Genomic DNA, 27,368 nt, shown 5'->3' on the forward strand with positions numbered 1-27,368 from the left:
TAAGATATAGTATAAATTAAGAATATACGCTTTACGTTGAAAAGTTACCTCGGTTATTCTATAATCGCCAAGATCTATCGAAAAAATCTTAAGAATTTAATAGATTTTTATTTTACTATATAGTAGATAATTAGAATATTCTAAAAATTAAAAGTCGTAGTCTTTATTATATCTTTCAATAGTCATAAAGAATTTAGAAAATTATAATTTATCGTTATAAAGTTATTCCTGAAGTTTCATTTTTCAATTTTCGAGGGGGGGGTGCTTGCGGGAACTTTTTTTTTCCCAATAGTTAAGAATATAGGGTACGCAGCTAACTTGCCCTTCTCCGGTCTTGCAAGTCATTCTGCATGAAAATGGCACTGTTTTCGTATTCGGCAACATTATGGCCCTTTACTCGTTTAGGTGTTTGATCAAGTGACCGCTCGTACTGATTCTTCAGATCGGCTGATCCCAGGCTTCAGTGTTGATAGCGTCTTTCTGTTCAGCCCAGTGTATTTTTCTGCATTGTCGCTCACCTGATACATCGTCCATGATCGAGCGTAAGCTGAAGACTGAAGAGGGAAAGATACATCGAGACTTGATTTCCGGTCTTTTCGTAGTTCTAGGTAAAAGTGCACTCAACTCACAACTTTGACGTATTTGGATTGCATGCTGGCAAATGCAAGCCAATATGTTCCTGAGGGAGGTGCCCAAGTGATCGACCATTCTAGGTAGATACCTTCAAAGCTTTGGCAAGCTACAGCGAGTGGGGTCCTGAAGCGGGCATAGACGCCCGGGCCACACGGCCGGCTCCGAGGTGTTTGACTGATTCACCAACCAACCAAGTACTGGGCCCCCGAAGAACACAAGACACAGCCCCTCTTTACGCCGCCCTTCCTCGGTATCACTCTCGTTCTCCAGTCCTCTTGATTCTTTTGGCCAGTTGAAAGATGGGCACGGCATACCTATAGCACCGTCCTCCCCTCAAGGAGAAAGAGCAAACATGCTCTCGGATCTATTGCTGCGACAGAGTTTCTCAAGCGCCAAGATGAAATCAAAGCCATGCGCTAATGCAGAGGAATCAATCACTCCCTGCACCATCTATCCTCTCTGGAGAGACCAAGGATGCTTTACTGCATGATCTTGGGCCATCGATGTCCTCGGGTGCTGCTACTATGCCATCGCACCTCCACCAACCGTGTATAAAAGTCTCTTCAATCTCCACCACTCCCCTGGCGCATCCTTCTGACAAAAATGAGGATGCACTGTCCCGCGAGAGTGCACCGACTACCTCCTCGAGTCATTCTAATATGTCACCACACGCTAATCTTCCCGCAGAGCTCTGGAGCATGACACTCCAATATCTTCGAGAACGCAAATCGCAGGAGGACTTGACGTATGTTTGGATAAATGTGCGTCATGTCTGGAAGTTACTCCGAGGCGAAATTGACGAAATCTTCATGGAAGAAGACATGGAGAAGACCTGGCTGTATGCAGACTGTGATGGGTATAATCAACGGATCGTCTTGTCAAACACAATATTTAATTTGATGAGAACGACAAGGGAAGAGCCATTTTCAAGAATGACTTCATCTTCCGCAATCCAGGTGAATCGCCTTTTCGAGGACTATATAGGAAGCTAGGCTATCAGGAAAGCGTTCGTTCTACGCTTAGCTTGTAATCGGCCCATTTGAGTGAGGAGAAGCCTGGGATCTCTGGCTGGCGTCAATATCCTGAGGAGACATGAGCAAATCTTTGTCGTTCAGGTGAGAGCAGGACTGAATGACACCGTAATCCTAGCTCCAAGGATCAACGTTGAGAGAGGAGGAGTTCTCCTTTGAGTAGAAGGAGATGTTTACCAGGTTCTTTAGACAGCATTTGGCGGCTGCAAAAGCTGAAAGCTTGGTAGGCCGAACCATCGCAAGCCTTGGCTACGGCAGAGCTCGAGCTGACGTACCTCAGGATCCTCATTTATCATTGCGAAGTGAAGCTGGAACCGGTGTATGCAAAGATGGTAGAGCGTTCTGCAGCGCACGTCAGAGATTGGAAAGATATCGTGGGCAGAAAGATTGGCTGGAACCGTCACCTGCCGAGAACCTCCTTCAGAAACGAGCCACGGACCGGACGTTCCACCCGGATGACGACGGCGTGCTCATTCGAGATGACCCCTTACATCCGATCGAGTACACCCGGGCCTCCATCCGACGGGAGAGCCAGAACACACATCGTCGAAAAGACGATCGTCTGAAGCGTGATCTCATGGTCCCACGAAGCCCAACTGTGAAAGAGGCGTCTGCTGGAGGGCGTGTGTTCCACGAGCATTGGTTACGCAAGCTGCAAAAGCCAAGGTGGAGCAACTTCGAGGATTGGCAATCCCGATGATGCACATCAGGCTCTTGGCCTCGCAAGTTGCCTCACGGATCTTGAACCGTAGAGTGTTACGGCGGCCCCCCTTGTTGACTCGAGGCGCGATATCCAACGGCGACGTCATCACGATCGCGATTGAGCCGGTAGTGTAGAGGAAGAAGAGAATGATGCTCATCACTCACGTGAATGGTTCAGCGACGGCGTGGGGGCGATCGGCTTGATGGTGAGGTTGGCAGATACGCTGGCGGATCATGCACAGCAGCGCTAGGCTCAGAGATGAGCGATATTGAGTAGGAGAGGTCCCGTAAGCGCCGTGAGTGGGGCAGGCTAGCTGGACGGTATTCCAATATTGTATTCTACATGTGGAGAGACATCAGGTGTTGGCGTTGCGGTATGAGGGTCCGTGGAAAGAGATCCGATGAAAGAAAGCATTTACGGTTCCAGAAGGAAACAGATTTTAGGCCTCATGTCCGAAAGAAGGGTTTCACAAATCGTCTTTACTATATGTCACTAATGTCCATAGATTTAATCGTTCTTGGTTCCCTCCCTCCTAGTTCCTCAACGCCTTACTTTATCCCCGGTACGCCTAGAGTTTTGCCCATCAACAGCCCAGACTCCTCGCTACATCACCTTCTTCCCCACCCATCCGTCTCGACCCTCCTGATACTTCCAATAACCTCTACCCCTTCCAATTCCTGTCTTCTCCTGCCTCCGTCTCTCGCTTTTCCCCTATCCGCAAGCTCGATTTCTATCCTCCTGCTCTCCCGGCTTCGACTCCTAGGCGCATCATTACTCTGTTGCCCTTGCTGGTTGACCATGCGGTATTGATCCCTTCCTCGTGCATGTTCGTCGACGATGTGATATTCAGGCCTTTGGGTTGGATGCTGGACGATCAAATCTTGGACTTCAGGCTTCTCAATAGGGTAACCATTCGCTTGGAGTTGCGGCAGATTCGACAGCGAGGATCGAATGGGTGAGTCATAGCGAGTGTTCACGATGCCTGGGATATCGCCATCGATATGACTATTGTTCGAAGGTATGTAGGTACGTTCGCCCAAGGGTAAAAGTCCATCTGATGACCCGAATCTTGGGTCCACGGACGCTTCTTCCGTCACTGAATCCATCGGCGGTAGAGGTGGAGGATTCGCATCCTGGTCACCGTATAGGTCGCTATTCCTATTTCCATATGAACTTCGCACCGCTCGTGGTAGATTCCTCAGTGTGACTACTGTGCTTCTTCTATCTGCATTGCCAGGCCAGTCGATTTTGAAAGTTGATTGGCCATTGTCCGGGTTTTGCTGCTTCGCGTCCTCCTGCTGGAGCAGCAGCCGTAACAATTGCTGCCGCTGTAGCTCGGATTCCGGCATCATAGCATCCGTCGATTCTGAGTGGTATCGATGCATCGCATCCCTCGCTCTTACAATATGGATCTTCCGGAAAGTGAGGAGGGCAATGGTAGTATATGTGAGGGTCGATATTGTAGAGAGAACGAGAGCGACTATAGAAGGAGAAGTCCACTGTAGAGATTTTTCGTGTGTGGAGAGGCTGTAGAGAATATTGATGAGGCCAAGGACGGATGAGGATAGGCAAGGCACGAAAATAATATCGAGCTGGAATATCCAGGAGCGGCAAATAAGAGCGGTGACGAAAGAGAGGACGTAGCCGAGGACGAGGAGGATGATGGCAGTGATAGTGGCGGATTTTGAGCTGATAGTGAGGGAGGCATTTTGCTTGAAGGCGGAGGGGAATATGAGGAAGCTGGAGACGGTCAACTTGGGTTCCAGATCTGGAGTTGAGCATAAAAAGATACCCAATCATTATCAAGAGCGCCGATAAAGTAGCAGCTGCTCTCCAGTACCATAGCGTTTGGTCTTTCTCATTGTAAAGGTCTATCAATGTCCGCCGCGGCCTCCACTGAGGCAGTGATGGTTGTCCCATGCTGGGAGCTCCGCCGGATATGAAGGCAGCGCGGGCCACGAGGAGGGAAGTCAACAAGAAGGGGAATGGATCCAAGAAAAAGAAGTCGCGCAAAGACACAGGTCGTTACGGCCAATCGCACACCATCAGCGAGCTTGAAGTGGTTGAAACGGCTCTATATGCGCACCAGTAAGCACTGTGGGGAAGCTTCCGCAATGCACGACTGAAGCCGTCTACTCGGAAAGATCAAAGGAAAGAAATTGAGAAAGCAAAATGACGGACGAGATGGAGAGTACGAGAAGGCCATTGCCTGATATTTCTCAGCGGTGTCGGCTGGCAGTGCTAGCAAGGTGTAAGCACCGCTTTTTCCTGGTGTGTAACTATGCTTATTGCGCAGCCAGCTGAGAACAGGGCGATGCGGGAAAGGCGATGGCGCGGAGACGGAGACCAATTGAAACGGCCGCTCCTACTGCAACCACCAGGACATTGATGAATCGAAGGAGCTGTCCCATAATTTTACGACAACCTACTCATATACAGTATCATCGTGCTGCTGTCATTGAGTGAAAAGTTTACGTCGGACAGTCGTTAGATTGGTATACTCTAGAGGTAATTAAGGGTTGCCTACTCGTACCAATGACCTCGGAGGGGACCATCATGATTACCCACATATTAGTACAAACCACAAAAATATGTACCTATGGCTCTTCGCCTTTTACAAATTTCCAGATCCTAATAAACGGTCCAAAGGCACGTGCGGTACCGTGTGTCATGCGTTTGCTGGGACATGAAACGGTCCATCGGATTCACGTAGGATTCCTGCATTCTACACAGCCTTGGACTTGAAGCAATCCTTTAATTACTTCCAGTATTTAGGCTTCCACGGAAAATGAGCGCAATTTGACCTTGCATATTTGCATGCATTGCTATGATTGATGACGGATCAGGTACTAGCATTAGTGAGAGGAGCTCAGTAATGGGGTATCCGCTGCAAGAGTATTAATAATATTAATGCCAGCGTTCTAGCGCCTGGGGTCCTAAAATGCAGAATGACAGCGTAATCCGCTCAAGGCGCCGCCAAAGCGCCACCACGACATCACAATTCGTGCAGGCCTCTCCAGGCCAAGATCATGCGCTCTCTCGCACTCTTCTACGCAACTTGCATGGCCTCAAGTGACGACTCCGATACACTGCCTGTCTCAGAAAGTTCGGCGAGCTGCTGCTTATAAACCTTCAAGATGTTGGAGGAACGACCGGTCGGACAAAAGGTAACCTCGAATCCACCACCAGAAGGGATGATGAAAGTAGACGTTTGGTCATCGAAAGCTATGCTTCAGGTTAGCTCGAGCAATTTTAAAGAGGTGAAGCTTGTTTAGAACACGTACCGTAGCTGTAAGCGTCCGGACAGACTGACTTCGCCGCTGTACTGTAGCTGCTTGGCTTGCAAACATTTGGACTATCGTAGCTGCCTGTGCAACAGTCTGCCGCTTGGCTATACTTCGCGCAGGCAGAAAAGCAAGGGTCGAAACCAGGCCTCTGGATGTTAGTGTCGGGGTACGAATAGACACCATCAAAGGGCACGGTGGGGATGTTCACTTGCAAATCCCAGGGACACCAGGATGCGACATCAGATACACTCACAGATTCATCGAGAGGGATAGGAAACGATGAGTTTGTGCCAGAGTTCGAATCCGACGTATCACCCTGAGCGGTGAGCAGGGCAGCTGTGCCAATGCAGATAGGGTTTGTCAAGTTAGGAGGTATTTTGGTCAGAGAAGAATTATCAGACTCAGGGTATAGCGATACGATCGCTAAAGGAAGGTTGTAGCCGTCGACGAGTGAAATATCGTAGAATGTCTGACCACTTGAGGTTGCAAGGGTAAATTCGGCCAGGGTCACCGGTGTTTCGCCCTACTACAGATGAGTATTTCCCACCCACTAATGATAAGAATCGGCGCATACGGTTGCTTTGCAACCGACAATACCACCGCAATCCCCAGTCCCGCATGCGCTACCACCACCGTTGTTTCCACCGGCATTGGCTGGTCCTGTCCCTTGAGAATTGAAGCTGCAATTCGTTCGGCCCCAAACCCGACCTTGCCAGTCTGCACCAACAGTGAGGTTCATCTGTTGCCCGGTTTGAAGCTCGAAGCCTCCAGATGACGGTGGAGTCCCAGCTTGAGTGACTATCCCGGGGTATATGGTCTCCGAACATAGACTCCGAACTACCAAAGGCACGGTCTCAGCTCGGCGACTGACGTAGGCTAGGGGCGGACGCTTCATGTGGTGAAGTGCGTTGGTGGTGTCGAGTAGAATCAAGAAGCGCAATATCCGTAAAACGGGGAGTCTTCTCCCAGCTATTGAGCGCGACATCCGTACAGAGGGGTTGCGGAGGACGGCCATCCAGGGCTCTGGCCGATTAGATTTATGTCCAGGTGCTGGGCAAGGTACCGGTATAGTGCTGGAGATGGTGCAATGGCCACCTAATGATACGGAGGGGAGGAAGCGCCAGCGCTCGTGATGGTATTGTAAGTATATCAGGCTGTCAAGTCACAAGTCGTTAAAGGAGAGATAAGACCAGCTCGGAGCTGAGAGATGGCCAGCACCGTAAAAAGGTAATCGCAAAGAAGGTGTTTCGGTAAGGATATCCAGCGCCGGCTCGAGAAGAGATGATCCTGACTGGGGACGACCTGAGACTTGCCCTGCAAACCCTGCATCGTTCCTGGCAAAAGACATGGCGACTGAAGAGCGAGCAGGGCAAAAGCACGAGTAAAGGAGGAAGGAGCTGCTGCGAGACGAGTAAGGGAAATCTGATGCCTCGCGCCAAGACCAAGCATCTTGGCATTTAGCGTATTCAAAAACATCTGGAATGCTTGGCACCGGAGATCTTTCACACCACACACCCAAATTCGTACTGTAGCATAGAAATCTCTCCGCAAAATTATTCAATAACACTGCTATCGTTAATATAGGTCCCAAATGAAAAGATAAAGCTATACTGAAGTCTTGGCATGTTCCTCAGTGTTAGCAACTCAGCTAAAAAAGCCTGGTCCCGGGGTGTCTGCGCTTGACAGTCAGAGACAGACACCCCTATTTGGACCCAAATACTTGGCCGCAGGGCCCCCGTAGGGCCCCCGTAGGGGCTGCTACTAACACTCAGCCCCCCATTTATCTGTTTCTGAGCTTCTTAAGCAGAGGCTATTTCAGTAGTTATAAGGGGGTAGTTCTTACTGCGACGGCGACTGAGGGGCGGCGACGGCGGCGGTTCGGTGGCTGCTGCGTTATTGGTGCGTTTGGGAGGTATAGCTGAGGTTATATAGCTTCAAAATTGGTTAAATGCGACTATTTGCGATGTGGCTACTTGATTTGAATGATTTTGCGGAGAGATTCCTATGCTACAGTACGAATTTGGGTGTGTGGTGTGAAAGATCTCCGGTGCCAAGCATTCTAGATGTTTTTGAATACGCTAAATTGGCATGTCGTCTTGAGAGCCTTTCGAATGCAAGTCCAAACAAGAAATGCACAGAACAACTTCTTCTGACAATGTCATTCCCAGGATCTTCATTTCAGCGATCACCGCTTCTTGCTCCATTGGAACGTCAATCGCTCAAAGAATCAATGAGCAGACACAGCAAACGGCTTCATAGATTGCGATGAAAGGTGACAAGTTTGACTTGTCTTACCGCAGGGTTTTCGGGGGTCATCGAGCGATGGGTTTCCTTACGTATGCGCCATTGGAGTCGAACAGAAGCATCGTCTCGTGCTTTGAACCATTCTCACAACATTTTCTCATAGTGATAGGCTCTGCTGATGGTATGATGACACCACGTGCTCTTGACTTTGTGCGTATGATTTTCAAAAGACATTCAGGGTACTCGATCGCGTACGAGCATCTCGCAATTGAATGGGTAAAGAATGCTATTGATTAGGCGGTACATTAATTTTAAGGTGCCAACGGACCCCAACAGAGATGCTATAGATATGTACAACTTTGAATGCTCAGGTGCCTCGCGGCTAGCCCGTGGTATCAATTCAAGAGCCGGGCTGGCAGATGACCTCCAATCAACGACTCCAGCATGCGCATAATATCAGACTCCTTCGGCATACCAGCTACTTCAAGTCACTCCCAACAAGCGATCAATCATCGTCACAGTGCGAAAGCAAGGGCCGCAGCGGCAAGAGCGACTCCTCCAAATGATCCAGCAATGTGGTTGGCTCCTCCAGCGAAATGGGTTGGTGTGGGTGAACCGGTGGTCACGCCGCTTGTTGCATTCATCGCGACACTGCTGACGAGGAGGGATGGGCAAGGTGAGGTCTCCATGGGCGGTGCGCTGCGAGTGATCATTTTGTCTGGCGCAGCTGAAGGGCAGGAGGTGCCGCAAGGAGCCACGACGGTGGAGAGAGACTGGACACATGTTAACCTGTGCTCTGGGAATCCCAGGATAATGGAAGGGGCAGAGAAGCTTTATGTACCTGCGTGTTGGCGCTGACAGCCGCGAGCGCGAGAGCAGCGAGGAAGAGCTTCATGGTGCTTGTGGGTATGGTATATAGCGGACGTCTGAGTGAGAGCAGTGATTGAAAGAGCGTTGCACTGACAGCGAGAATGAAAGATTGACTTGGTAGTATTCAGACTCTATGGAAGAGCAGGAGCAGGAGCAGGAAGAATGAGAAGAGAAGGGGGAGAAAGGTAAGCCCCATGCAGGTCCAGGGAAAAAGCTAACGGTCTTGCAGGGCACATTTGGGGATCGGAATGAAAAGCAGAAAACAAAGCAAATGAGACCATCATTTTGACTTTTTCTTTCATGGACGCACAAATCTCAAACACGACTTCCCCTGCATACTGCTGCACGCGGTCTTTGCCGCACGCATCGATGTACCAACTACCAAGTCCTGTTGTACAATTGTTGTGGAAATTGATCGGCGCCAAAAGTTACTGCAAGCATCGTCGGGACCATGAATATCCCGACTGAAAGAGGCAAATGTGGCTTGAACCGTGCCGCCGGAAAAAGGAATGGTGATATCCGAATGTCCGGGGAAATGACGCTTTCTACTCCTTCAAGTTAGAACAAGGACGGCGCCCGAATGCATCTCACCCCATACAGTTTAGGGGCGCAAGAAGGCAAAGTTAGTTCATCTTCTTAGCCCTATCATTTTTCTCCTCATTCCAATGCGCTATTGTTTTTCATTTCCACCGCGCATTCTTGTTCGTTGTTGACCCTGCAGTCTGCAGCACCGACATTCCGTCTCATCATGTGCGCTTTACCCTTATGTTTACCCTTGTCTTTACTAGCTCGCTTCCAGCGCGAGCCTGCTTTCGTAGAAGCTAGCTCCCTCACCCAAATCTTCTCTCATCTCTCCAACATCCCCTCCCCTCTTTCTTCTTACTCCACCTTCAACTCTCTTGTCTCTCCACAGCAAACAGCTTCATACCATCATTCTCTTTACAGTCTTTCTCTTTCCCTAACACCAGCGCCCTCAATTGCTTATAAGAAGCTATGAAGACTACATTCGCCGTTGCAGCATTCGCGGCTCTCGCTGCTGCCAGCCCCGTCTCTCAAACGTGAGTCACCAAACGCGTGCTATTCTTCTCGAAGGACCGCTCTCTAATGCTCCTGCAGTGGCTCCTTCTTGAAGAAGATCCGGCAAACCGCCCCAGCGATCACTGACGCCGACATCCTCAACTATGCTCTTACCCTCGAGCATCTCGAAGACACTTTCTACCAAGAGGGTCTCAAGAACTTCACCGAATCCGACTTCGCAACGGCCGGCTTCGACTCGACTTTCTACGCCAACCTAAAGGAAGTCTCATCAGACGAAATGACCCACGTTGCCTTCTTGACCGCTGCTCTCGAAAAGGCTGGCGCAACCCCAGTGGCTGCCTGCACGTACAACTTTGGCGTCACTGATGCCAAAAGCTTCATCGCGACTGCCTCCATCCTTGAGGGCGTGGGTGTCAGCGCCTACCTCGGTGCTGCAGCAGATATCATGAGTGCAGCCTACTTGACCGCAGCTGGCTCCATCTTGACTGTGGAGTCCCGTCATTCTTCTTATATCCGTGCTTCGCTCGGAGAGAGCCCGTTCCCATCTCCATTCGATGTGCCCTTGACTCTCGACGAGGTGTACACGCTTGCTGCTCCATTCATCGTGTCTTGCCCATCAAGCAACCCAACTCTGCCAGTCAAGGCAAGTCATATTCCGAAGCACTGAGCTGCGAGGATTATAACTAATGCGGTTTTCTTAGGCTTTCCCAATGCTTACTTCCTCGCCCAAGAACGGCAACATCACCGCTGGCTCTGAGATCACCCTCTTGACCCCTGGCTCCGTTGTCACCGCTGCCGATGGATCCTCGCAAATCTATGGTGCTTTTATCACAGTTACTGGCCCAGTCTTTGCTCCGTAAGTCTTTCCGCTATCCCGGACATTCTTTTCAGAGATTTAATTCATCCCACAGCGCAACCGCCGTCGATGGAGGTTTCACCCTCACCGTCCCAACGGCACCGAACGGCACCGCACCCATATCTGGCCAGACTTACGTTGTCCTGACCGGCTGCAATACCACCGTCACTGATGACACCGTCGCTGCCGGTCCTGCTGCCTTTGAGGTGGGCCCTTTGTAAAAGTCGACTAGTCATCAGTGTGCCTGAGCAGGGGATCCGGAGAGTAGTGTGGAGTGGTGTGGAGAGATGGATAATTTGCCTGATCTAATCCAAAAAGAATGGCGTTCCATTGTACATATTGCGGTATCACACACAGGTTGAGATGAGAGGGAACGTACTATGCATAACTGATTAATTAATTATAATCACTGAAACCGCTCTCATGGCTCCGCAACGCATACAAACTCCAGACCACATGCTATCGCGAAGACCAACGTCCATCACTCTCTCCTGCCTGACCAAACCCCTAGCTCAGATCTGGCAGTAGCGCGCCTCGGTTGCTTCGCCCTGCTCCCCCTTTTCCATCATGTGCTCCGACTTTGACCCCTGCGTCCAATGTCCCGACGCCCGACTCTGATCAAGGCTAAGGTACATAAAAAAAAAACACACTTTGGCGCCATGGAAGATGGCTGCAGATTCGCGCTATTGCCCCCGGGAATTAATTGTCATTTCACACTCGAGCGAAAGGAGATTTCAAACTCGAGCGAAAGGAGACGCGGGAAATTCGGTACGCCCTTCCGTCAGCGTTGACCCACGGCCATGGGAACTCTCCTGATGGGGTTTAGAGTATTGACCACCCCTCCGTGAAGACGTTTTCGCATTCAGCGGCTCCGAGAGTGGTCGAGCACAGCGCCGGGGCACTCAGGGGAGCCGATCTCACTTAGGTACTTGGGCGTCCCTGCGATCAGAACGTAGGATCTCGCCGCTGATGTGTGTCTTAGCCGGATGTGGAAGGGGAAGGTACTCGGCACGGCAGGCAGGCGCAGACTCCCAAGAGCAGGCCTGCCCATAACCGCCGCAGTTTATGTGGTACAGTCGAGCATTCTTTGAGCAGGGACGGGTCTCCTGTCTCACGGCCTCGAAATGCACATGTGCTCCGATCGGACCGAACGTCAGGTTATCTCAAACCATGTATCTTTTGAATCGGCTCACGGGATTGAGATTGTTTCCCCTATGCTTGGTGTTGTGTTCGAGCTTGCCGTTCTACTCTCTTTCCATTCCCCTCATAGAACATGTACCTATCATAGAACATATACCCATCGGACCTCTTCATTGCTTCGGGTTCCTGCATCAAGACAAATAGTCAAGAACCCGGCTCTTCCTCCCTGAGCAAGCATCGTACACGCACTCCATCAACCATCCTCAGTCTTCCCCACCCAACAACCCCCTCTCCAACTTTCCCCCTCCACTCAAGTCCTCAAGCCATGGACTCCCCGTGCACCCTCCGCGACTCCCCCACCGCCCGAGCCTACCCCCGATACCGCTCACCCGAACACCGCTCACCCGAACACCAGCAAAATCGACCGACCCACCCCACAGCCTCCTATGCTCCCAATACCCAACCCTCACACGCCGACCGGACCCGTCTCACGAACCGAGCCATTCTCTTCCCTTCCTCCAAACGACACCAACCCCAACTCCATCCGGATCGAATGCAAAAACCGACGACGACGAAGAGTCCCCCTCCGCCGCGTGGGAACCGAGCCAAGTACGAGACCACCCAGGCGGTAACCTCGGCCAGCACCATGCCTCCCCCGAGCAAAACCCCATCCAACGCGACCACATTTCCGCGTCGAAACGCGGCGCCACAGCTTCCAAATCGACCTGCCGCGAAGACAGACCCCTTTCCAATCAATCAACGTGTCGGTCCCATAAACCAGACCGTCGCCCCAGCCACCGCCCCGCACACGTGCAAGGACGGCCCCATCGATCCTCGCGCCGTAGACGCAGGCATCGGGGCACGGCATCCGTCAATATCGACGTGCGCAACGGGCTCCACGGGCTTTGGTTCCCGTCCGTACTTTACGGAGACGCAATCGGTAACGGGGTCGGAAGGGCACATTTCGCGGCTGTGTGAGAGATTCGTCCGCGATGGGCGACCGGGGTTGTACAGACAGAACCTTTGGTACAGCGGGGGATAACAACCGCGCGGTCGACGGCACTCAACGGCCATACGGACCCGATTTGCACCGACGGTTATGAAAATCCGTGGGCGTGTGCCCGGGTCGCGGAGGTGGGGATTCGATCACCCACCCGACGGACGGGGTTTGGGGAGAATTAAACAAACAGACAAACAAAACTAGGCCGGTGACGACTCTTGCGTCAAACGTGCCAACGACTTTCTCTGGAGCCTGGTTTCTGGTCCCTGGCGGTGAGTTGGGGGGTAGGCGTCGATGGTGTGGTGGAATAGACGTGCTCGGTCGTCCGGAGCGGATGGTCGAGATGGGACAAAGGTCACAGGTGGAGCCGCTGAGCCGGTTCGGTCGGTCGGTCGGTTCGAGACGCGGCCGTTTGATCGAGAAGGGGATGGGTGGTCCATGGGTTTATGTGACTCCGGAGGGGTTCCGGTGGACTACCTACTTTGCGGAGGTGAGAGGGCAAGAAGATGGAGGGAGGTTTGGAGGACTGCGGGGGCACCGGGTTAGGGGGTCAGATGGTCACGACGGAGGGTGGTGCAATTTCTCTTGACGACGCTTGGGGGTGAATGCATCAAACGACTGCTGGTACTGCCGGTACGAAGGAAGGGAAATGAAAATCATATCAGATGGAAGGCAAAAGCCTTGCTGATAATGTTCGCAATTCATGCTTGCTAGAAGAATCTCGCCTGCCGAGTCTACCGACCCGCGCACCCGGACGCCAGTATTGTGCGCGTTTGTAGCATCATCGAGGTTTGGGGAATATACAAACATTGCTTCAACCTCCTTTTCCAAATCCTGTAGCTCCAGAATGCTCCTAATGACTTTATGTGGCGCAGCTAATGTTCTGACCTTTCTCCATTCGTAGCCGTGGCCATGTTCTCGTTGTGCGCGTGACCAAATCTCTCACCTGAAGCGAGCGGTGCAGCGGCCCATGACTTCACCTTGGCAGACGAGCTCGGCGTTGAATTCCGAGCCGTCGAGGGCGAGGAGGATGTCAAAGTAGACACCTGCAGTGTGTCGTTAGCGTCCGTGCCTACAGCCAGAAGGAGAGCAACTTGTGTTGGGGACGACTTACGGTAGAAGGTTCCCTGTGGCGTGTCCATGCGCTCGAAATCTTTCTCGAGATTCTTGCGCGAGAGGTCTGATGTCAGGGTCACAACTTCCTTGATGCCTGCCAAAAAGTTAGTCTATGCGTCCAGCGAGAGCAAACCAGGGAGAGGCTCACGAGGATCCTTGGTGTATTCCGGGCAAACGTCCTCATCGCACGCATACAAAATATCCTCGTACATCAAGGTCGCCCCGGGCGCCACTTGTCTGAAGAAGCTGACCTTTACTGGCTCTCCGATCTTGACCCTCTGTCCCTTCTGCACGAAGATCTGCCGTGTATACTTGCATCGATCTTTGCCGTCCAAACTTGGTACACGGTATTGTTCAGGGTGATGGCCCTCTTTGAAAGGTTGCAGGGTGGCCATGAGATAGTGGCGGCGAGCTACACGGGAAGTGATGACGCGCTCGGTGATACCGGCTGTGACGGCGCCTTTGACGATAGCAGCGACTGAGTCCATAGGGCGGACGACCTTGGCTTGGAATTGTGGGGGTACGTGGAGTTTGATTTGTTGGAAGAGGTATTCGGAAGCACCGAAGCCGCCGACGACAAGGACGTTCTAAAGGAGACAGATTCAGTACAGATTTTGTGATGAGGGGTGTACAGAGAGAGCTTACTTGGAGTATTCTGTTCTGGGCTTGAATCGCGATGATTTGGTTGCGGACCAACTCCAATATGCGGTTGACAACGGGCTCAAAACATTGCAGGATCTCTTCGTTTGTAAATGTCATGTAGCCTTCTTCGATACCGGCTTCTGGGAATTCGGCTTCGATTCCAACATCAACAGCCCATTTTTGACCATTGTTGCGGAAGTCTGCTTTTATTCTGTTTTCAAAGTCCATAATACACTTCGCGTAGACCTTGCCGGCAGTCTTCGATCCGTCTGGCAACTTCATCTTACGAATTTTTGCTCGGAGGATGTTGCTGAAGTTTCGATTTAGTGCTGTTGATCCGCACGAGTCTCCAGACCCAGCTGTACATTCTGCGACTGTAAAAGGCGTCTCTTCTTCTACCTCGTAAGCGATCAAGTCCACGGTGCCTCCTCCGCAATCAACGATGAGGACAGCATCTCTTATCTTCAGATTAAGAAGGCCAGTCTTTGAACAGAACATCGCAGCTGCCTCCGGTTCTGTAATCAGAGTGAGCCTATTGTCGTTCTCGTCCCGCAGGAAGCCAGCTTGTATGGCAGCAGCACGAGTCGCAGCCTTGCCGGCATCGTTCCAGATAGCAGGCACAGTGAGGAAGTATCGGATGTTGCGTTCTTCTCTGTTGAAGACTTCGCCCAGGGTCTTTTGTAGTTGGTTTCGCATGGCCTGCCGTAATTTAAAGAGATAATCTGCCGCAACATCGATCTCTGACTTTCCGGGGGGAAGAGGTGGGAGGTTGATGGGATCGATGTAGGTATTCCCGGAAAGCATAAGCTGTAGCTTGAACCATTCCACCTTTTGCACACCTGGTTTTGGGTATCCAGTAGGAGCAAGCGCATCAGCTATATCTGGGCCCCAGCCAACGACTTTTTGGTATTGATCATAGTACAGCACCGTCGGTATCTGCATCTGTCAGCGCGGAATGGAGCTGACTGTTCGGCATTGAATCATACCTTTTGTTTGGTCTGATTGCCCGCACCAGGCCATTCTGTGATGATGTCTTCTTTCGCCTCGGTATTAGTCGCAAACGCAAATGCGACGCCGGAAAAGGTGGTGCCCTGAAAAGAGTCAGATGAGAGCGGAGGGCCAACTCAAAGCTGGAATGCGTACAAAGTCGATGCCAACGATGAGTTGCGCCTTGCTTCTTCCCGCACCTTCGACCTCGACCGCTTGTCCTCGACCGCCATACTGGCCCAGAGTAGGTTGAGGCGCACCCATGCCCTGGCCTTGACCGTACCCACCTCCATATCCTGGTGGTTGTGGAGCGCCTCCTAAGGCTGGATGGCCCTGCGGGTATGCCCCTGTATTGATGGGAGGTGGATGATGGGCGACCTGCTGTTGAGGAGGCATAGGACTTTGCGCTCTGGGAGCGTTGGGATTGTATGTATAACTCGGAGGGCGGCCAAGCCCGGTCTGGGCGGGATTCATGGGGAGACTGGCGGTTGAAGAAGTGCTGCCTGGGGGTGTATGAGCAACCAGGCCGTTAGTGGCTGTGGGAGCAAGGGTGGTTGTGCTCGGCTGTTGAGGGAGAGAAACGTTTCCGGTTCTAGAAGTTGTGCGCTTGGAACCAAAGCCGCCAAAATTTTTGAATCGTGAATTCATCAAGTCCATACAATGAAGAAGAAGAAGAAGAAGGAAAAGAAGAAGAAGAAGAACGATGTGAGAGTGATGCGAGGCAATTGGAAAGCAGGTTGCAAACAAATAGAAGGCACAGTCAGATCTTTGGGGGGGGGGGTAAGGTAGGTAAAGTAGTTGGTACCTTTTTAGTGCAAAGAAGGCTGAAGTGGGATGAGATTTGGGGCTGTTCTTTAGAGCGAAGGAGAAGAGCGGGAGCAAGATGATTAAAATGCACAAAATCTAAGGTATCTTAGTTGACGGCTCACTAGCGCCATACCCAGGCCGCTAGGTTGTAGCTTGTAGGCGGTGCTTCCTGGAACATGGAACGTGGGACGCCGTTACTCTAATAGCAACCCCCAGTAGGCGGAGCTGTTGGAACTTGGCATCGGGAACGCGTTAGCATCTGCCTTGCTATGACTGCGAGACAGGATTGAAAGCTCTCAGTATTATCATCGTTGTGTTAGAGATCTTGACGACGGAATCCTGTAAAGAGTTCTAGCCTTCAATCCTACACTGTACTCCGCAGGTGTCTTGTTGACATTACAGTGTGGGAGATAAGGCAGGCATCAAGTCATGATTAGATTTCATCTTCATCACCCTTTAACTGATATCCTCTATTGTCAGATCAGCCGCTGAATTGATTTGATCAACGACATTTCACCGAGGAATTGGAAAGACTTCCCCTTTGATCTGCCAGATCTGGTGTTGATGCTTGCGCCAAGTAAATGAATTTTATAAACGAGTTGAGACAAGTGCGCGTACCATAATGCCATGCTCGAGACAACGCCGCTGCATTGACAGACATTTTGATCCTGGCAGATTGATATTTCTTCGATTCTTGGATACCTAGGCTCGGTCTACAAATGAATCGGCCATGGCAGGACTGCAGCCACCAGTGTTATCTACATACCAATACTCACCTCTCAAAGATAAAGCTAGCCTATCAGACTTTGAATTCTACTGCCTAGGATAGATCAGCACAATTTACGAGGAGTCATCAGCACTTTTGGGTTGACAGAAGGAGACTAGTCGGTATACGAAGCTCTCTCTTACACAGGGAGATTAACGAGATGATGCCATCTACTAGCGGCACCTGGGGGTACCGAAGAAGAAATGTCATGGTCATGGGAAACAATAATGCCTAACTCTTTCCAAGAAATGTTTACAGTCTCAAGGTAAGTTCCTGCAAGACCAATGTCCTTCAGTTTCTTTACATTTCTTTACAATGCTGATATCTCAACAACGAATCAAGTCCGGAAGAGACGTAGTCTGCGTTGGAGACCTCGAGAAGTGAGTGGCGGCCTACTACTCTACTCCTGTTAACGATTTACCGCTTTGCTGACACCACGGCTCAAACCCTCCAGTAGATTCGTATCGAAACAATGTCACACTAAACGAGCTGAATGAGCAATAGTATCTACAGTGGGTCTCCATATTGAAGACGTTGTATGTACTTGATGACTAAATCAATCCAGGCCTGGAAGTTCTTGCTTTCATTCCCCTGTCCCAGCACGCGGCATGACTTAAAAGTAAGTCGCGCCCTTGGGTACCTTACTCGTACAGTGACTAAGCCCTACGGTAGTGCGGCTTCAACGATTCATGTGCTTACTTGGCTGATTCTCTATCCACCGAGGTGATCTTCATTTCTCTAACTAAAACCGGGTGACCAATTGGACGATTTCCTTTATATCTTTAACCATGCCCTTGCTGCTGCGAGAGACTCGGCCCCCTTGTCGCTGTCAATCGAAATTCCGAAGAGCCATGTCATTGACATAGCACTCACATCAAAGCAGTCTTTCCGGAGTAAATAGCCCAAGCAGGACTACCCAGGAGCCTAGCATGCTCCATGTGTAAGCAGCGTAAGATCAAGGTAAATGAGTGCACTTGGTCGGTTGGCGCTTGCCATTGTCACTGGTGACTAACATGGCTGAAGTGCGATCTTGCCAGTCCAGCTTGCTCACAGTGCATGAAATCCAAATGGACCTACCCAGGCTACGCTTCTCCTAAGCTCGGATTCTGGGACGAAACGTGGGCAATCAGTCAGCGACATGGACCCGCTACTACCCGTGCAGGCGGACCCGGTGCAGTCTAAGATGTGGCTCGACACCTGGCCCACTTCAACCAGCAGCAAGCTTTTCTCAACATACACGTTTCGGATTCTTGATCGACTCGCCTGGCATCATTCCTGATAGCGCATCTCAGTCCAGAAAGCTATGGTAGCTATAACTTGGAATCTCTAAGCGGCCACTTTGTCGTCCACATTCCCTCTCAAATCGGCCATAACGCAGGGCTTGATAGTGCTGTGAGGTGCATATGCATATCACACTCCATGTTTCCGAAGCATATCCTAGAGGATAGACATTGTATGCGGAGACTTTATTTAGAGGCTATCTTTCAGTTGCGGGAAGCTCTTCGACGACCAGTCGTAGAGGAGACTCCAGATATTCTGCGCACCAGTATTCTCTTGAGGCTTTTTGAGGTGATTCCTAGCGCTAGCCACCCTTGCCATTTGGCGCTGCTGATGAGGGTGATATGCTCTAGTCGTTCTCTTTTGCTCCGCCAGGCTCCCATGGCACCCCACAGGAAGGATGGCTGTTCCACACGCGGTGGGTGAGGAAAAGATTGCAGCAACGTGCTGCAGTTGGAGACTTGATGTCTCTCTCTCGAGAAATACCCCGGTCGTCTTGGGGGGCCATAGTAAATCATGTTTGCATAACACTCTCAAATGGTCCAAATCTAATCCCACTCAGATGGTTGAAGCACTCAATGCGGTCAAACCTTGCATTCTTGATAGGGCGCCATGGAACGACCCGTTGATTGAGCAGTATTCGGGGTGTAATCAAGGCTTCATGAAAGATCAAAATGCTCTCTGGTCTCGACTTGTACGACTGCCTCGCTTGATATCTGACGTGATCGAGTACAGTCGATCCGATGGGACTAATAAAGAGATGAATCGGGGGCTTCGACAGCGCGCTCACGAACTACCTACAGATCTGGATCTGTCTTCCCTCGAACGTTCCTCGTTAGAGAGCCTGCAGCTGGAATGCCATAATTCGAACGCTGAGACATTAGCAAGGACATACGGCGTTATCGTTGCCACACATTATGTGTGCATCCTTTCGGCAACTGTCATTCTCATAGATCGCCTTATTCAATTTTTGAACAGAAAAGGCTGCGCAATGACGGGCGAGGTGCTTGGCCTAACAAACAGCTTTCCACAGAAGAGTTTGCATTGAGAGACATGTTGCGTGCCAGCTACGCCTAGTGGAACGCATTTTCTCAGGCCTTTGCACACAATAAACACGCAGACATAATGTGGAGTGCGTCTTTTGAGTCTGTCGATGGATTAGATGATCGGGGTACCTGGGAAGAAATCACAAGCGGTCCTGCATTACTGGGCTGCCAAGACTTTAACGAGCAGAGCGCACTTTTCCGCCATGCAGTCATCTTCAAGTAGGTCGTTGCCTAATATATCGAGACCAACACGCATCAGAAAGAGATCTAGCTGACCTCCATGTAGGATCATCCTCAAGATTTCATAACGTCGCGCCCCTGGATATGGATCCTCTTCCTGGCTCTGTCCAGGCCCAGCTGAACATCATAACGTGGACTATCCCGACGAGAAAGTTTCGATTTAATGTGGGACGCGGGCCACGACTTCGGGCAATATTAGAGAGCCCCTTTTACCTCCCTAGAAGAGGCATCACGCGATGGGGTCTCAAAGTGCGGGAATCGTAAATAAATTGGGGGATGCGAGATAAAGTTAGGCTATGCGAAGCAGCCAGTCGGGTACGAGTAAGAGTAATTCTCATGCGATTCTACTGAGTACAGCCATAACTTTCACCGAACAGCTTCTTGTTCTTCATTTCATGTTCTCACCATCATGACCGGATACAAAAACTCCGTCCCTTTTAATGTCAAAGCTATTTCAGCCGCAATTTCTGAACACGAATTCCTTCCCAGTGCTCTGATTAGAATATAGTAAAGGTCAATGTATCTGGTCAGTCTGTGCGATTTATCTAATAGAGAGGCGACTTACGCACTTGCTAACCAAGACTAACGCTTGAAACACTTTTGGGCGCTCGCTTCACCGGTCTGTTGCGGAGAACACTTCGTACTATCCCGCCGCTGATGGTTTGCATATACTAGAAAGACGGATACTCATAGCCTAGCGAGCCCGTATACATATCCCTTCAGTATCAGAAAGCATCGCCAACCGGATGTCTCCACGCGCCGTTGTTTTTCTCATCATCACCTCCTCATCCGGCTCTCCCACAAAATCGGCTAGAATGTAGAGGACCACACCTAAGGACAGATCCATAACAAAAGCCTCGGCAGCTCGAACGAAATGATGAACATCGATCACGAATGTAGTAGGTTTGCTAACCACTGGATGGTGAGACAGCTTGCATAACAAGACGGTAGGGCAAAGCTGAGCACATTCTTTCCTCAACCGGCGCACGGATATAATAATAAGCACTACGGCTCGCTCGTGTGCTCCAATCCTAGCTCTCAATGGTAGGATTCGATGAGATTCGCTAGGCGGTCTCGTTGAATTTGTATATATCAACACAGATTCCTTAATATTGACTTCACATCAACATTTCAGCCACTGTCTCGTTTCCTTGAGCATTTTGTCGAGTACACCTCGTACATCATGTGCAACCTTTTTTATCTTAGTGCTATGCTTCTAGCAGTCACTGCAATCCCAGCTCATTCAGACTTCGACCCCCCCTGTGGTCGACCTTGGATATGTCGTCCAGCGCGCGACTACTTTCAACGTAGGCTTCCTTTGCTCGGAGCTGCCAGTGATCTTTCTCCTGACAGATTTTGCGTTATGTAGCATACAAGTGGCGTCTACAATCTCTCAAATATCCGTTACGCTCAGCCACCCATTGGGGAGCTTCGCTTCCAAGCTGCTCGAAGCCCCGAGAAAAATCGGACTATCCAAACCGGAGCAGACGGTCACATCTGTTATCAAGCAACCCCAAACTAGTTCAATTCAGTCCCGGCCGTGACACCTCAGCTCTTGGGTGGGGAAGTAAACTCGACCTTCGTCCATGCGTCCGAGCATGCAGAACCCCTTTGACCTACACACGTACCTCCTCCAATGCCTCAAGAATCCGAAGACCGCTTGTTCTTAGACGTCCATGTCCCTAAGAAAGCCTTTAGTGACAGACATGCCGGTGATGGTGCAGTGGTGATCGTTTGGATCCATGGCCGCGGACTGACCCTTGGGCGGAAAGATCAGAATTACGACCCAGCTGGGCTGTTGGCACAAAGTGTGCTTCAAACCGAAAGAGAGTCTATCTTCGTGGCTCTCAACTATCGGGTGATTTTGCCATCGTAGAAACGTCTCTGAAGACTGCTGCCGAAGAGTAATTGGGCGCTTTTGGATGGTCAGGAGGACCATTTTGACAATCCGACGGCACCGCGAACGCTGGTCTCCTCGATCAACATTTTGCTCTCGAGTGGGTTCAAAAGAATATTGAATCATTTGGAGGAGACCCAGAGAAGGTGACACTGTAAGTGACGCCATAATATATTGGTATCATGATTACTTACTACGACATCAGCGTCGGTGAATCTGCTGGAGCTGCGTCGATCTTCGGCCATCTGACTTCCTATGGAGACCAACATAGCCTATTTCCTTTCCAGCAATCCCTAACACAAAGCTCATACGGATTCGCAAGTGCACCAAGCGTTGGCGAGCATGCATTCCAATCCTTTCTCAAAACTGCGAGAGTCACCTCTGTTCAAGAAGCGCGGGCCTTGTCACCGGAAGAGCTACGAGTGGCGAACTACATCCAGGTCTCGGGCTCTCAATGGGGTAGCTTTACCTAAATGACGGCTGGGGAACATGGGAGCAGTAGTCTGGTTTCAGACGGCTTGTCACCTCGGATTGGGTGATGCGGTCGGGCTTTTGAAAAGCACACTTTCCGGCCAAAAGACATGGTTCATCAAATGTAGTGCGCGCTAACATCAGCTCCGGTCTAGATTCTGGGTCTTTTCTTTGCAATCCAATGCGAGGTTCTGTAAACATTCTGTAGCATGCTCTCTGGATTTTGGATATACCCCACTCCACCATTTCTAATTTCACGCTTCTCAATATCAAAGCCCATTTTCTCAACGAGTATCAGCACTTCTTCGTCCGTCAACTCGAAAGCTCCCGGCTCTTCGATCCCGGTCTTTTCTCGCGGCCCCTCAGCCCTCTTTGAATGATCTTCCTCCGATGGTGCTCTGTCCGCAAAATGCCATAGCAAGGGCCCCAAATTGATCCATAATCCACCATCTTGCAAGCAATTACGTATAGTCTCAATATATCTGATAAGATTCGGAGCCGTATCGATGAAAAATACCGTAACCACAGCATTGAACATATCCTTATGTTCCTCGTCTCCATACAGAACTACGAAATCAGCAGCCGTCATACTCATCCGGTCAGCAGCGTTCGCCGTCGTATGCCCGAAGACATCCTCAAGCGCACTGCCAGGATGCACATCCGGCACCTTTACCTTCTTCAACTGATGTTCCCTACTCACCACGTTGGAAAAGTCGAGCGCAAATGGATACAAATCGAACTGCTGTCCCTTGACTGTATGATTTAGCACCCAATTTGACGCAATGAGTTGATGGTAGGAAATCTCATTGCCCTCAACGGTGTATCCTCTTCGACAGAGTTCGAACACTAGACGCCCCAAACCTGCGCCGGGGACTAAGATCTTTACATCGTGCTTGGAAGGAGAATGCCAGAAAGCTCTGACGACGTCCTGGATCACAGGCTCGTAGCAGGCTTTGCGTTCGGCGGCGCCTTCGTGCGACCAGTCGCGGTACAGTTGGCGGATCGTGGAGCGCGCTTTGTCGATGTCTGGAGGCTTGGCCGTGTTTCGCCAGTCGATCAGCCTCTGAGCCTCATTCTCGTCAGCGCTCCCGAAGCTAGAGGATGCGGGCGTCTCGAGACCAGTGGTAGACTTGAGGTTATCGATGCCGAAGGACAAGAGGGCTGTATTCATCATTTCGGAACCGATTTCGGCGTTGGCATCGATAGCGTCATCGACGTGGTCGAAGACTGAGAGGAGGTTGAAGGGTGGGGCGGCGAGCATTTGCCACTGGGAGGTGGGTAGAGCGTAGAAATTTTGTCGGCGGCGGTGCGTCACATTGTTATGGGCTATCTTTCGGTATTGGCTGTGTAACATGGATGAGCTTGGTTGAAGGCAGGGTGATTTTTCTAGATAGCAAAAGTAACACGACACACAACCGAAACCAAGAACTTGTTCAGACATGACACGATTAATGTAATGAAGATATACGAGAAAGCCACAAACGGATAAAATATTGAAGCAGCAGATACCCAAACCCTCTGCGGCGGCAATGGACTTACCGGAAGGAGTCGAGAGCAGCGAAAAGAACTCGTCGCTCTTCTGGGTCCGAAAATGGACTTGGTACTTCAGACTCATGAGCCATCTTCAATCAAATCCCATAACAGCTGCTTACGATAGACGAATGGAGAACGAGAAAGAGAGCGGAGAAGATCCAAGTAGCGATTTGCCCTCTTCAGAGCACTAATTTAGGGCGTAGGGCTGAGGGCCAAGCGCTGTTGACGACATGCCTTTACAGAACCCAGAAAAAGGCGCCTCTTTAGAATGATTGACAGTGTCTAGCATACGATACTTGACGTCTGGCATGCCCCTCATCATGTCCGCATCTTCAGATGCCCCATCCCTTCCGCAACCGCCGTCAGAACCAACAGCAACCGCCGCGACCTCGGCATCGCCTACGCTCCACCCCCAGCAGCTATCCGTCCCTCTTCCTCTCTCGCCGCACACGACCCTCCACGTACAGATCACACCCCTCCAGACATCCACAATGGTCTTCCTGACCACCACAGACCCATCCTCCACTTCCTCCCTTAGTGCCCTCGGATCATTCGTCTACTCTATGCCCAACGTACCCTCACCCTCTGCCTACTTCTAAATCTCCCTCCCAATTCGACAACGTGGCTGACATGGGCTGGCGTTCTAGCGGTTACAACCCTCTGAACCCCTCAGCACACCTCTCTATGCAGTCCCTGGAAGCATTGACTTCGCAACAAGAGTAGCTAAGATACTCGCGAGAAGAACGGGGTTGCCTGCATATGTGGGCTGTAGTGCTGTCTTTGGTGGCTCGGTCATTGAGGAGGAGATGGCGGCTGTGCGGCTTGCGGTCGAGGGCGTTATGGGGGTATTGGGTGAGGGCAAGCGGTGAGCATTGACCGCGGTTTGTCGTCCCGGAAAGCAGAGGGGGTGATGGCAGGCACAACCTGTTTGAATCAAAGGATCCAACGGCTCGAGAATTGAGCAAGAGGCTGCGGAAGCGTTGGTGCGGCTTGAGTACCACCTTCGAGAGGATCTGTCAATGGACGAGATCCGAGAGCGCCCAAACGAGATTTGACGCGTATGAGAAGTTGGAGCACACTCAAGCAAGACGATCAGAAGATGCCAAAAGTCCTATGGAGAGGAGAAAATTGTGCTGCGAGATTGTGGTCGCGATTGTGCTCCGTTTCTGTGTTACCAAATTTGGAAAGCTGCGATTTAGCTGCCAGTAAATTGAGCTATGCCCTTTGCAAGGTACCACCCGAGTGCGAGCTTAATAGGGGTCACTATCACGGTGAGATGCTTATTTTGCGGCAATAAACTTGTGCTTCTGCTCTTTGTCACTTCTTCTCGTTGGAAATATGTACAATGTTGTTATACGTTGATTCGCGCCACCTTTCTTGCCCCTGCAGACAACATAGTCCTTTTGACCCTATGAAAACGCACGCACTCCGTATTGTCTATGAGCAACATAAGGTAGTCTTCAAGATTAAACGCTCCCCTTGTCATCCTTGCCGCTATCCTTCGTTGTCTCTCTGGTGGTGCGTTTTGGCTGCTTCTTTCTGGGTTTCAGTAGGAGGCTTCAGGTTTGACGCAAGACCTCGTTGCTTCGTCGGATCGGTCGCGCTCGATTCACTACTATCATCGATGATCTCAGTCGGCATTCTACTTGTCGCTTATCTTGTGCGAGGTTTTTTAGCCTTCGGATCAGCCTTGGGATTCTGAGGGGGCTCGTCGAGCTTTCGCTTCCCAAGCTGCTTGTCCGATGGTTTCGTGGTTGTCGGCCCGGTCTCATCGTTTGCTGGCTTTGGCTTTTGTGTTTTATCAGTGTCGGAAGACGCAGACCGTAGTAGCTTCGGAGCGGTCAGACCTCTCACGTATGGCAAAGCGCCGATGAAGCCTCAAGCACCTTCATCCTGTGCTTACCCAGACTCGTCATCATCTGCCACCTCTATCACCTCAGCAACATAGTACCGAGAGATACCGCCAGTCCATCTACCCCTTGACCTCAGCCTCGGTGCCTCAACCGTGTTGCCTCTAGCCGCCCACAGGATTCTGAGCTGCTCTTGCAGCATGCTCCACTGAGAGAAATAATTATCTCCCAGATTCGTCTGCACGGGCTCTTGTCCAGTTAAGAATAAGAATTCCTGCACTGTGTTCGCAAGAGCACGTTGCAGTAAGGCTTCCTCTCGAGGATCTGCTGGCTGATCGTGGCGAGAGTCAAAGGGGTCTATGAGGCTGCTGGATACGCTGCCTTCGTCGTCGGTATCATCTTCAGAGGCTGGGTCACGGATGTAAGTCTCTTGAACGGCTTCGTCACCGTCTTTTTCGTTGGTCGAGCTGTCATCGTCTCCGCTAGCTGTTGCAACCGGATCCGAAGGCCCTGCATTTGCAATCCCCGAGCTCGGTCTTGCAACGGTCCCGCCCGTTCCAGCCGTCCTCTTGATCTTATCGATACGTTCTTTGCGAGAAGGAGCTTCGCTTATCTTGTCCTCGTTCAGCCCGAGCAAGGCGTAGTTCGCCTTTTGTTCAGAGGTTAGGTCTTGATCCGTGGCTAGATTTCTAGCTCTCTGCTCAGGTGTGCGGAGTGCGTCCATGAAAGTAGTTTGCCTGTCTCTGCCCTTCTTCGCGACCCAGCTGATAAGTCCGGCTCTAGTTCGGGCATTGCTCGCCCGCTTCGACAGAGCTCGCCTGTCAAACGTTGGGACCTTCCTCCCACCAGGCGCGTCTTTTGTCCACTCGCGTGCCTCGATATCAGACAAGGTGAGGCGGTCGTCGGACCTCATCCACGACTCTATTCTCAATCCCTCGACCTTGGAAGATATAGTCAGAGGGATCCGGAAGTTTCGGATCGGGTTTCCTGCGTAATCGAGGACGACACGCCCTTTGTACTTCATCACTCCGATTTCATATGTTGGGTTAACCCAAGGGTTTGGGCGCTCCCAGAGAGTGATGTTGTTAGGCCAAAACCGCCGGTCGCCCATGTCCCATGCTATCTGGGTGCTCTCCACGGCGGTGATATCCATGGGATGGCTGCCAGTTTCCGGCTGCCCGTTGACTGCAATCTGGTCAGCCTGATTCTTCCAAGAGCTTCACAACAACAAACCGTATCTGAGGCCTCCCCTCATACTCCCCTTCCTCAACAACTTCTTCCAAATCTCGTGGTGGTACACAGGCGTCTTCTGTTCGCCACCATCTTCGTCGTCGTCTTCATCCTCGCTGCTCTCGTCCTCTTCAGCTGCGTTGTCGCCCGCTCCCGGTCCTCTGTTAGGGAACGGGGCCGCACTCTGGCTCCCTTGAGCGCTCGTCACTGCTTCACCTGTTCAAGACAATGCGGTTAGCTACGGGTCATCGTTGATGTTGCCAAATTCGGTCCGGATCAAAACCTACCTGAAGCTCGTCGCGCGGCTCTGAGTGCGCGAGCAGCAGCGTTCGCCTGTGTTGAAGGCCCTGGTCCATCCATGCTTTGAGGTCTCGATGTGACGAGAACCGTGGCTTGGAAGGGATGTTGGCCTGGTGCGAGTCTCGACCGGGTAAGTAGCGACGGCAAGTAAGAGACAACCTTGTGTCAGTGTGGAAGGATCTTGACTTGGTAGGAGTCCCGACTGAGTAAGGAGGTATCTGCAGATGGCAAGTAGCAGAGAATGTAGTGTGGACAAGGCCGATTATGGAAGGTCTTGAAGGTGGTATGTAGAAGAGAGTATGGTGTCGAGTCGGAAATTTATAGCCATGCCGGACGCAGAGATTCACTCGCCGAACATGGTGTGAATATATACGGCGTGAATATATATGTATAACGTGATGGA

General features: G+C 51.1%; 9 protein-coding genes across 9 annotated transcripts; 3 read left to right on the plus strand and 6 right to left on the minus strand.

The window, feature by feature from the left end:
- Positions 1-1,833: 1,833 nt before the first annotated feature.
- HO133_006717 (uncharacterized protein) lies at positions 1,834-2,364 on the plus strand (the record flags this gene model as incomplete). Its single annotated transcript, XM_037297614.1, has 2 exons — positions 1,834-1,887; positions 1,945-2,364. The coding sequence occupies 2 exons, from the start codon at positions 1,834-1,836 to the stop codon at positions 2,362-2,364; spliced, it is 474 nt and encodes a 157-aa protein (XP_037147050.1).
- Positions 2,365-2,975: 611 nt separating this feature from the next.
- Positions 2,976-4,287, minus strand: HO133_006718 (uncharacterized protein; the record flags this gene model as incomplete). The annotated part of the gene is made up of 2 exons (XM_037297615.1): positions 2,976-4,107; positions 4,160-4,287. 2 exons carry the CDS (start codon positions 4,285-4,287, stop codon positions 2,976-2,978), a joined length of 1,260 nt encoding a protein of 419 aa, XP_037147051.1.
- A 1,129-nt stretch (positions 4,288-5,416) lies between these two features.
- HO133_006719 (uncharacterized protein) lies at positions 5,417-6,549 on the minus strand (the record flags this gene model as incomplete). The annotated part of the gene is made up of 3 exons (XM_037297616.1): positions 5,417-5,592; positions 5,652-6,177; positions 6,229-6,549. 3 exons carry the CDS (start codon positions 6,547-6,549, stop codon positions 5,417-5,419), a joined length of 1,023 nt encoding a protein of 340 aa, XP_037147052.1.
- A 1,864-nt stretch (positions 6,550-8,413) lies between these two features.
- HO133_006720 (uncharacterized protein) lies at positions 8,414-8,793 on the minus strand (the record flags this gene model as incomplete). Its single annotated transcript, XM_037297617.1, has 2 exons — positions 8,414-8,671; positions 8,740-8,793. The coding sequence occupies 2 exons, from the start codon at positions 8,791-8,793 to the stop codon at positions 8,414-8,416; spliced, it is 312 nt and encodes a 103-aa protein (XP_037147053.1).
- Positions 8,794-9,761: 968 nt separating this feature from the next.
- Positions 9,762-10,883, plus strand: HO133_006721 (uncharacterized protein; the record flags this gene model as incomplete). The annotated part of the gene is made up of 4 exons (XM_037297618.1): positions 9,762-9,826; positions 9,885-10,449; positions 10,508-10,662; positions 10,718-10,883. The coding sequence occupies 4 exons, from the start codon at positions 9,762-9,764 to the stop codon at positions 10,881-10,883; spliced, it is 951 nt and encodes a 316-aa protein (XP_037147054.1).
- A 2,477-nt stretch (positions 10,884-13,360) lies between these two features.
- On the minus strand, positions 13,361-16,021 carry HO133_006722 (uncharacterized protein; the record flags this gene model as incomplete). Its single annotated transcript, XM_037297619.1, has 7 exons — positions 13,361-13,694; positions 13,749-13,848; positions 13,917-14,012; positions 14,067-14,505; positions 14,564-15,496; positions 15,547-15,651; positions 15,704-16,021. 7 exons carry the CDS (start codon positions 16,019-16,021, stop codon positions 13,361-13,363), a joined length of 2,325 nt encoding a protein of 774 aa, XP_037147055.1.
- Positions 16,022-22,203: 6,182 nt separating this feature from the next.
- HO133_006723 (uncharacterized protein) lies at positions 22,204-23,674 on the minus strand (the record flags this gene model as incomplete). Its single annotated transcript, XM_037297620.1, has 3 exons — positions 22,204-23,319; positions 23,405-23,438; positions 23,592-23,674. 3 exons carry the CDS (start codon positions 23,672-23,674, stop codon positions 22,204-22,206), a joined length of 1,233 nt encoding a protein of 410 aa, XP_037147056.1.
- Positions 23,675-23,905: 231 nt separating this feature from the next.
- Positions 23,906-24,454, plus strand: HO133_006724 (uncharacterized protein; the record flags this gene model as incomplete). Its single annotated transcript, XM_037297621.1, has 2 exons — positions 23,906-24,157; positions 24,233-24,454. 2 exons carry the CDS (start codon positions 23,906-23,908, stop codon positions 24,452-24,454), a joined length of 474 nt encoding a protein of 157 aa, XP_037147057.1.
- Positions 24,455-25,238: 784 nt separating this feature from the next.
- Positions 25,239-27,025, minus strand: HO133_006725 (uncharacterized protein; the record flags this gene model as incomplete). Its single annotated transcript, XM_037297622.1, has 4 exons — positions 25,239-25,434; positions 25,489-26,620; positions 26,669-26,881; positions 26,953-27,025. The coding sequence occupies 4 exons, from the start codon at positions 27,023-27,025 to the stop codon at positions 25,239-25,241; spliced, it is 1,614 nt and encodes a 537-aa protein (XP_037147058.1).
- Between the last annotated feature and the right edge of the window lie 343 nt (positions 27,026-27,368).

This window comes from Letharia lupina (assembly GCF_014066315.1).
Source record: "Letharia lupina isolate WasteWater1 chromosome Unknown contig_26, whole genome shotgun sequence".
Taxonomy (NCBI): domain Eukaryota; kingdom Fungi; phylum Ascomycota; class Lecanoromycetes; order Lecanorales; family Parmeliaceae; genus Letharia; species Letharia lupina.